Below are 9,572 nucleotides of genomic sequence, written 5' to 3' on the forward strand. Positions count from 1 at the left end.
TCATACGTCCCCCTCCCATCCCTTAATCCATCCCATAATAGAATACAACATTTGAGAGACACAGCAGGGCTACTTATTGACAGGGATACATAATTTTTGAAATTGCTCTGAAAACAGTAAGTACTTTGCCATGTCATAGTCTGGATTGAGGAAAAAAAAGTATTTTTTTACAGCATTATCCACAGCAAATGCTAAGCAAATAATCTTTAGTAACTTTGATGTAAGCAGAGTATAGTTCACTACAGAAGTTGCTGAAGTTGAGGTAAAACACAACCTTTTAATTCTCATTACCCACTTCTACCTTGAGTAAGGGTTTGGTCAGTAGTCTTGAACTCCCCCATCAACTGAATTAGAGAAGTAGTGTAATACGTTCTTACCTGTATAGCAAAAAAAGTGCTGTGAAAGTGTGCAAAGTGCACTGCCAGTGCAGCTGTCAGGTTGGGTTTGGGTTTTTTCCACATTCATTTAAAACAAACAAAAAAAAATACCCTCTTCTAAAATAATTGCATGAGGAAACTGTTGTCCCAAGACACAACGGACTGTTTGCTCCCCCCGCCCCCGGTAGGCCGTCTCAGGCTGTACCTGCTATGGTCTCTGTGCTAAGGACCGAAGGTTTTAGCTTTACACATGCTCAGTGCTAGATGGCAAGCGGTGTCCCCGGCAAGCCCCATCAGCCATACGGGGCAGGCGAGCATGGGTTAGCCATCATGGGTTTGCTGGGGCCAGCCCACGTACGCACCCTGCCGCCAGGCGTGCGGCTCTGACCCCCTCTGGCATGCTCCTACAGGCAGGACCCTAGTTCGGGGCAGCTTGTGTGGGGTTTGCTGCCTGTCCTGCCGCTGGAGCATCGCTAGCAATGCTGCAGCGGGTGCTCCTTCTTCCCTTGAGGACCAGACAATGTGTAGCCACCATGCTGATGAGGAGGGGTGTCTCAGGGCTTGGCTGCTCGAGGGACAGATGCACTGTTGCATGCTCCCATCAAACGCCCTTCTAACTGCTTTTCCCCCACCCACCGCCCACAAGCCCCAAGCTGCTAGCTCCAAAATGGCCTCTGCGCTGAAGCCAACACACACAAACAGAAAAAGCAGGCCTGGCTCTGGCTTTCACTCGCACGCTTTAATCCAGCAGGTTTGCAAACTGAGTTTGGAAAACCTTGCGTGAGCAAGGGGCGGTGGGTGGTGTAACTGCACCCCTGGGGGGGCCCTGCTGCCCCCCCGCCTAGGCGATGCGGTACAAGTCCTTGGCCACCTGCTCCAGGCGGTCCCGGTACTCCAGGTGGGTGTAGAGGGAGGCACTGACCCCCCGGAAGCCGTGCATGGCCCCCCACCAGCAGGCTGCAATGGTGGCGGTGGAGTCGCTGTCGCCCCCATGGAAGAAAGCCCGGTGAGCCAGCTCTGCCCAGGAGTCCCCTGCGCCCAGCAGCGCGTCGTAAGCGATCATGGGGGCGTCGTGCCCGCTGCTGCCCCCCCAGCCATCGTAGCTGAGGGAGGTGTAGAACGAGTCTCTCTCTTCCACGCCGTACTTGGGGGGGAAGGTGGGCAGCGAGCCCCTGTCTGATATGCCTCTCTCCACCAGGTATTTTTCCCATTGCTCTTCAAAGTAATGCCTGGAAAACAGGGGACTAGATGGAGGGGCTGTAAAAGATGTCCCACAGCAGAAGCGTATACCCGAGTTCCCCACAGGCGCTCTGGGCCCCAGCTGAAAACGTGCCACGTCAAGAGCTCGGAGCAATGGCTCAGCAAAATGGTAGGCATCCCCCATCTGTCAGACTAGAGACATGATTTACAGTAAGAGGCACAAGGACATGTTTCAGTGAGTTAGATTTCCCCTCCCTCCAGCCACATGGGAGAAGGCAGCCCAGCACCTGCTGCTGTCGTGCTGCACAGGATTCAAAGGCTCAGAGCGAGAACTGAGTCATCCTCCCAAATTCAGAGTACCTCTACCCCGGTCTGTGTGTGCCCCTGCACACAGAGCCACACTGAATCTGCAGCCAGATTTGGTTATAACTTTCAAACTGAGCTCAGCCCTAAGTCTGGTCCTGTTCCCCAGCCTTGCTTCCCACCTTTCATCAGATCACGGTTGCTTGAGATGACAAGTCTAGCTACCTCATACTGGATCCAAAAATGTCACGACTACATGACCCAAACACAACCTGACTACTTTTTTTAAAATAAATTAGAGGTATTTTCCCCCAGGGACTTCAGAGACTTCCTGAATCGATTCAATCCCACGGCATGCATGTACTGCACTGCTCTGGGAGTTCACCATAATGGGATTACTGAAGCTTATGCATAAACAGAGCTCACCCTCTCGTACGTGCGGTTTATTTTAACAAAACCCAGTGCTGGGAGCGCAGCTCACCATTGCCCCATGTTCTCCTCCACGAAGAAGCCAGTGTCCCGCACATAGGCTTTCGCCCGCGGCAGCACCTCCAGCAGGCCCTTCCCCCAGGCTGGGGGGGGCACGCCGTTCACCGCAAAAGCCGTGAAGAGGGCCGAAGCTAGGGACCCCAGGTAGCCGGTGGGATGGTGGTGGGTCATTCGGCCGCTCTCGATGCTGACTTGCACCAGGGTGTCCAGCTCAGCAGGGCGGCGGAAACGCAGCCCAATGCACATGGAGCGCATGGCGGCCCCGCAGCCTCCTGCTTGGGGGCTGAACGGGATCCTCCAGCCGTCTGGCCGCCCCGGATCCAGCTTCAGTGCATTTTCCTTACATGTGGCACCTGGATGGAAGCAGCAGAGCCCGAGAGAGAAAGAAAGGAAAGAAAAAAAAAGAAACAGAAACACACGTCAGTAAGCGACAGGGTCGCACAGCTCAGGAACAGAGGGAAGACAGGCAGGGTAGCAGGGAAGGAAGCATTTCTCCCTGTAAGGGATTCGGGCTTCTCTGTGAAAACATCAGTTGTCTGTTCACGTATGTTTCTTGCCTCAGAGTGCCGGTACATCCTGCGTAGTCCCAAGCAGACCTGGTAATTCCTGTTTGTGAAAATAATTTAAAAGTCTAGGGGAGTAAAAAACATTCCACTGCTGATTTATGTAATTTACATTGTTTATATTAACACTTTATGTTATTTATTAACTTATCTATAAAACATATATACTCTATATATTAGGTATATTATGTACCCATTTATCTAGATACCTAGATAGACATAAATAAATACAAAGGAGGTTTGGAGTGCCATCAGATCACATCGATCCCTGATCCAAGGCATGTCTGAGTACCTCTGCGGTTTTTCCTGACAGTTGCTTAGCTTCTTTACAGGACCTTTTAAAGGCAACGGCCCCACATGCTCCCCAAGAATCTTACCCATTGCCTTGCTGACAGGAAATGTTTCACAGATCTCCCTTCCTGCAGTTTACGTTTGTCAGAAAGCGACGAATGTAGTATCTCCATCACCACAACACGGTCTGCATAACTGGCTTTACTCTGCTCCTCTTCAATAAGCCAAAGAACAACTGCACTAGGTCAGACCAAAGGTTTGTCCAGCCCACTAGCTCATCTCCAAACACAGCCACTAATGGATAAATATGCAAAGACTATAAAAAAATGACACAAATACAATGTCTCCCCAGGAAGACCCACCTGGCTTCCAGCAGAGAGAGGAGCACAGCCTGGTTGAGTCAGAAGACGATCCAAAATGTTGTGTTCCATAACCCCCCGTGGACCTAGCCACCATGAACTGGTCTCCTGAGCTTGAAACCATTCATGCCTTCAGACTCCTTTCACATCCCATGGTAACCAGAGCCATCATTTTGTTAGGCAAAGCATTTCCTTTTGTTTTAAACTGACATTTGAAAAATTTCCTTAAGTTCCCCTCTAGATCATACATTACAAGAAATAACCACTTTTCATGCACCACGCTAATCGAGACTGTATATACTTTGTCCCTCTTCCTCAATTTTCTCCTGCTCCAAGCTGACACACCAGTCCAATTTTGCCTCTCTTCTGGTGGGAAGCCACACCGTGACTCCTTGGCCACCTCCATCTCCTTCATAGTTCTGTCATTTACTTTTTAAAGACACAACCCTGCTTCTTCCAGTGCTGCTTCTTCAGAAACTACACTTGTCAGTCCAGCACATTCATAGGACTGCATACTTGAGGGACCCTGCCGTGGCCGTCTGGTGAATCATAATGTTGTGGGACTCCTTTTGTTACTGCGGGTTTTGGTTTTCAGATCTGGACTCCCTTGTGTGGGTGAGCAATGTGACTTTCCCCCCCCGTTCTGGGGGAATCTCTTCTCTGTTGGGTAAAAGTTGCAGCAGCAACTTTCCATTCTCAGCCTTAAGAGCTGCAATTTCCCAGTGAGTACGTACTTTGGCCAGAAGAGCATCATCACGGGTTATGTTCTTAGTTAAAATCCATTTACTCTGAACTGCCGAAAGAAGTTACTGACATGCAACTTCTATCATTAGGATTCATCAATATGGCAGGGAGACTCCAGACTGCGGACAGTTTTTCAGGCTGTGGATTAGTTACTCCCTTTGGTTATCCATCAGTGGGCATTAAACTGTTAAGTGTCAGGATTTAATCTCTGGGAGCTGAGCACCTTTCCTGCGGCTGCAGCAGGAGCACTCCAGCACACTGTTGTAAGAACATTCCCAACAGCCTTCCATATTCTTTCCATGTTACTTTCCCCCCAAATTTTATGAGGTTAAGTGACCATGGACCCACTAAATAAGTTGCTTTTCTTTGTTTAGCTACATAAGCTGACCTTTCCTTGTCACTCCAATTAGCGTCCATAGCAAACTTACTTTAAAATCCTTCACTTCCAAATGGGAGCTGCTTTTGGGCAAATTGCAGCTCAGTGACTCACAAAAGGACTGTAGCAGGTGTGCTATTATCCTTAACTATTAATTACTAACATTTAAATTTTAGCTTCTTCTCCTTTCATCTCAGGTTTTAGTCAACAAGCTTAGACAGTGGAGGCAAAAATAGTTTCCAGGTGCTGTCTCACTGCCAGCTATGGTTAGCCCACCTTGGCAGACCCCATCAGCTAGGGAAACTACAAGATGCTCCTTTGCCGAAACAGCAGCGAGTCTCTCGGAAATTTAACCTACCAACTCTGCTATCCTGGCAGTCATTGTTGCCCCCTCCTAAATATTATATTAATTAGGCTACTCCAACAACTGAGACTATCTGTGTTAAAGAACACTGATAATTTAGTTCTTTACACGAGGGTAAGAGGTACTGTGGTACACTGTAGAAAGGTAAGCAGAATAAATTCCTGCTCAAGTTTCCAACCTGGTCTGCCTTGGAAATACACAGGTCTGTCATGCTATGCTCAGTGACCCTAAGAAAGCAGTGCAGGATTTGGCCTTTCCCACGTTTAGTGCCAAGCCAGAACATTCTTGATATATTCTGGCTGCTCCAGATACGCATGTCTAGGCAATTTCTTTTCGATACATAAACCTTGCATAGGATTGCTGAATTTGAGTTGTTTCCTGGATACTTCACGCTGCCTGCACTAGTCAGAGGCTGAGGCTCAGTAGCTCCAAGTTTAAATCACGCATCCAGAAGAGGCTGTGCCATGAGCGCAGAGGCAGACAGGGTCCTCAGGGAAGAGCTGGGTCAGCAGCCCTGGCAGAACTAGGAACTACAAGAATATGTTGCATAAGGTTTGGCTACCGCAGCCTGTCCAGGCGCCCTTCCTCAGTACTGCCACGCGCTGCCAGCCCCTGCTGCCTGTGACCCAAACTCGGCGCCATTGTGTCTATGCACAGAAAGGAGAGACGGTGAAAATACAGGGTTCAGAAAAGATGATTGTGTCCCGACTGTCCTGGCACAGAAAGCAGACATGCAGAGCTAGCCAAAAGCAGACTTAGGGTTTAATAAACTTAATTATTCCAAGCAAGGATCTTTGTGCCTTTAAATATATTTTATGTGTAATTGATTGCATTTATTACGAGAAGTTCTGTATTAATTACCTGTTTAAATGTGTTGCTTTAACACAGCATCTCAGGGTATGCATTATACATAGATGAATTTGCATTTTTCATCCACTGAGTGTAGGAAAAGTTACATCCCCAGCACAAAAGCGAGCATCCTTCCCCTGAGTTCAAGGCCAAGCCTCAAACTCGCCTCTAACTACGTTTTTGGAAATGTGGGCAAAACAGTACCTTTTTCATCTGGTTCAAGAGAAGCCCAAGCCACTACAGCTTGCCTTATTCTATCCTCTTCATTTGTCCTGAAGCAGGTACTGAGTGTGGAAAACTTTTGCCTTTACATGAAGTACAATATAAACAGCCAAAAGCAGAGCCAGGACCAGCCTCAGCTCGAAGCTGCAGGAAAGGGAGAGAGGTTAGTGAGAGGCCAGCCCTGCCCAGAAAGCATTATAGTGGGGTTACCTGGAGCTCTGCCCGTCATATCATTCATGCACTCCTTGTAGTTCTTTGCAATCAGGGAATAGAGATGCTCTAAACGTGGGTTTTTCCCAGCAGCTGCCAGGGCTTCAGCTGTGGCCAAGTGCATCACGGTATCATCGCTGACTTTCCAACCTTGGACACTGAGGTTGCTGAGCCCCCCCATCTCCTCCAGTTCCTTGTGGATGGCCAGGCCACTCTCCAGGAACTCCCATTTCCCATTGTAATAGCCGAGCGCGTCACCAACCGCGCTCAGTACCATCGACGCCACGTAGTTTTCCATTGCCTTAGGACACAGTTCTTGCCCCAGGACTGCTCCAATGCAGAAAACACTATGAAAAAGAAGAGAGGGAGATTGAAAATAACATATTTCCCAGTTCTGTATGAGCCTCTACTGCTAAGCTCCAGCAGGCTGGATACCCAGCTTAGCACCTGCATCTCCCTCAGGGGATATATTGCTTCAAAGCACGGGCTTCCCCGCAGACCTCCAGCTGTGAGCACCCACCAGTAAGTGTCTGGCAGCTCCCGGGCAGCCCAGCCCCGGGCCAGGGGCAGAGACCCATGTCCTCCCGGGGCGGTGGCAGCAGCCCAGGGCAACGCTGCATGTCGTAGCCGGGTCAAAGACCAAAAAGCCAGGGCAGGGCTGCAGTTTGAATGCATGCAGGCTATGTTCACCGCCTTTTCGAGCGCACTGCCAGCAAGGAGGTTAGAGCAGCTCCCAGCAGCTTTCGTACCCTGCGGATAACGAGGCACAGCTCGTCTGTTTCAGCAGGGCCTGGCAGAGGCGATAAGCACAGGGGCTCAGGGCGATGCCCGGCTTTGCTGTGCAAGGGCTCTGGGCAACAGCAGGCGCCCGAACAGGCAGAGCTGGCTGTCTCGGGGGGTATTTTCAGCGATGCCTCCCCCCAAAAAGCCACGCTCTTCCTCAGGGTTCGCCTCACGGGGGCGGGGGAGGACAGCGGTGCCGGCCGAGGCCGAGCGGGGGGGACCCGCGCCGCCGGGGGAGGCGGCCCCGGCCCCGGCCGCGGCTCGGGGATACTTACGCAGCCAGCCCTGCGAACAGGGGCGGCCGGGGCATGGGGTGCGGTGGGGCGGCCGCGGGCCTCGGCGGCCGCTGCCTCCCTCAGCCTCCTCCCCCTCCGCGGCCTTCCGGGGCGGTGTGACCGGGGCGAGGCCCCTCCGTGCCCGCCGGCGCCGCCGGGCCCGGTGCTGGCGCTCCCGGAGGACCCCGGCACGGTCCCTGGGAGGACCCCAGCTCTCTCCCTCTCCTCACGGCCGAGACCGGCCACCCTGCCTGTCCCCAGCCCCGGGGAGGGTTCGGTCCCCCGACCGCAGGGCCGGCAGCTCGGGAGGGAGGTGGGTGTTTTCTTTCATTTTCGGGATTATCTCTTTCTTGGTGTCCCTCAGAGGCACAACAGTCAACTTGGAAATGAAGCTGCCGCATGGAAATGAAGTCACCGCATGGAAATGAAATACTTTATTTAAAACAAAACAAAGAAAAAAGTAAAAATGAAAGGCGATTTCAGCATTTCCCCTGCTTTTTCTATTGAAACTGTTCACTAGTTTCGTGAGCAATCCCCGTCCTCCTGGCTGAGTCCCAGCCGGGGGCGGTCACTGCCTGTGTGGAAGCTCAGCCAGGCTGTGGGCCCCGCTCAGGGTCTGCGCCGCGGGGAGACCTTGTGGGGGGAGGTGTCCTCATCCCTTTTCAGCCTTGGTTTCTCTTTCCCTATGCTTTTTCACCATTCCTTCACTGCAGCCTGAGAAGAGCCCTCCAGCCATCGCCAGGAGTCTTTGCCTATGTGCCTGCCCCATCCCTCGGTGTTTTGGGGCAGCAGTCTCCCCGCAGCCCACAGCACGGCCCAGCTCAGCCCCCAGGTGACCCCAGCCTCCTCCAAACCAGGCCTAGTCTTTGCTATGTTAAGTGGTGCTGCTTTACCTGGCGTCTTGAGGTGCTTGGTGATGCCATTGCCTTGCTTTATCCTTTTTTTTTGATGATGGTGGTGGTTAGGTGGCTGAGGGCATCTAGCGAACGGGCAGGGAAGGGGCAGCAGCAGAAAGGAGGAGCAAAAAAAAAGGACTGAGCACAGCTCAGGCTGTGTTTTGTGGACACCGAACGTTTTTACCAACCGGCGGTCACTTGATGTGCCACACACCAGGTCTCCAGAGCCCTGGTTCACCCCAGAAGGTATCAGCGCCTCTTACATGAAGGGAAAAAAAAATCCCCCCATGCCTATGAGAGAAAGCGGTGGTAGTTTTTGAGCTGCAGCCCTGCGGGTTTCAGGGCAATCACGAATGTAGCGCTGGGTCACAGCAGAGTCCCTGGGGAATTTGGGGGCAAGTGAGAGTGGGGAGGGAGGGGGCTGGAGCGGGGCCCTGGGGGATTTCAGGTAGCTGGGAGCCCAGGGCTGTGCGGGAGTGTCTGCCCCAGCAGCCGCGGCGGTTCGGTATGCAGTGCCCATTCGGATTGCTACTGCTCCTTTGCACCCTGCAGCAAATGTGGCATTTTAGAAGCATGTGGTGGAGAAAATAGTAGCAGAAAAGGAAGTGGGGAAAGAAGCTGCTGGTGTCTCAGTACTGCCAGCGGTGCCTGCTGACCTTTTCTGCTTCTCTGCTTCGTTCTGTTTTATATAGAATGACTCTGAATTTACTCAGGTTGGCGCAGCGCTTAAAAGCAAAGTGGGGTTTTTCTCTCCTATGGTGTGGGCCTTCAAGAGGGAAAACCCCTCTCGCTTTTGGCTGGCTATCTGTGAGGAAGGGCTTCTGCTGCAGCCCGAAGGGCAGAGGAGGAGAGAGGAAAGTTGCAGGGCTCCCCAAAGGGACAGGAAAATGGGAGAACACCTCTGCATCAGCACAAAATGCCTGCGGCACTGAGATCTTTGGATCTCATCATTCTTTCCTGGCTCCTGAGCTCTTTCAGCTTCCTAAAAACTGAAACCAGTTTTCATTCAACCGTGCACTGGAGTTAAGTGACATCTGAGATATGTCACTGAAAAATGTGGAGGGCTCCTTGCTGACAGACGGCGGACGATGAGCCAGCAGGAGGAACAATCAGCAAGACCCTGCAAATGTGGGATGGGGAGGGCAGCAGTTTTCATGCTCAAATGTATGCATTGATCCCAGAGGGATCTACTTGTGCGAGTCTCCATCAAGGAGCACATCCAGCGTTGCCCTGACTCGCCACAAGGCATGGGGAGGTGACTTCTCCCACTT

General features: G+C 51.8%; 1 protein-coding gene across 3 annotated transcripts; it reads right to left on the bottom strand.

Annotated features, from left to right (window-relative positions):
• Window positions 1–53: 53 nt before the first annotated feature.
• Window positions 54–7,677, bottom strand: ADPRH (ADP-ribosylarginine hydrolase). Of its 3 annotated transcripts, none has more exons than XM_064469289.1 (4): window positions 7,406–7,677; window positions 6,348–6,694; window positions 2,362–2,722; window positions 54–1,606 (listed from the first exon to the last, which is right to left on the bottom strand). In XM_064469289.1, exons 1-4 carry the CDS (start codon window positions 7,438–7,440, stop codon window positions 1,219–1,221), a joined length of 1,131 nt encoding a protein of 376 aa, XP_064325359.1. In that variant the 5' UTR covers window positions 7,441–7,677; the 3' UTR covers window positions 54–1,218. The 3 variants fall into 3 exon arrangements, with proteins under 3 accessions (XP_064325359.1, XP_064325368.1, XP_064325350.1); XM_064469298.1 differs by lacking the exon at window positions 7,406–7,677 and adding an exon at window positions 7,097–7,396; XM_064469280.1 differs by lacking the exon at window positions 7,406–7,677 and adding an exon at window positions 6,868–7,005.
• Between the last annotated feature and the right edge of the window lie 1,895 nt (window positions 7,678–9,572).

Source organism: Phalacrocorax carbo, chromosome 1 (assembly GCF_963921805.1).
Source record: "Phalacrocorax carbo chromosome 1, bPhaCar2.1, whole genome shotgun sequence".
NCBI lineage: Eukaryota > Metazoa > Chordata > Aves > Suliformes > Phalacrocoracidae > Phalacrocorax > Phalacrocorax carbo.

Bases quoted from the DNA above. Each gene is read 5' to 3' on its own strand.
- ADPRH (XM_064469289.1), bottom strand. From the start codon at position 7,440: ATGCCCCGGCCGCCCCTGTTCGCAGGGCTGGCTGC. The intron at 6,695-7,405 runs GTAAGTATCCCC...TCTTTTTCATAG, and splicing joins CTGTTCGCAGGGCTGGCTGC to TGTTTTCTGCATTGGAGCAG. The intron at 1,607-2,361 runs GTGAGCTGCGCT...CCTGTTTTCCAG, and splicing joins GAGGAGAACATGGGGCAATG to GCATTACTTTGAAGAGCAAT.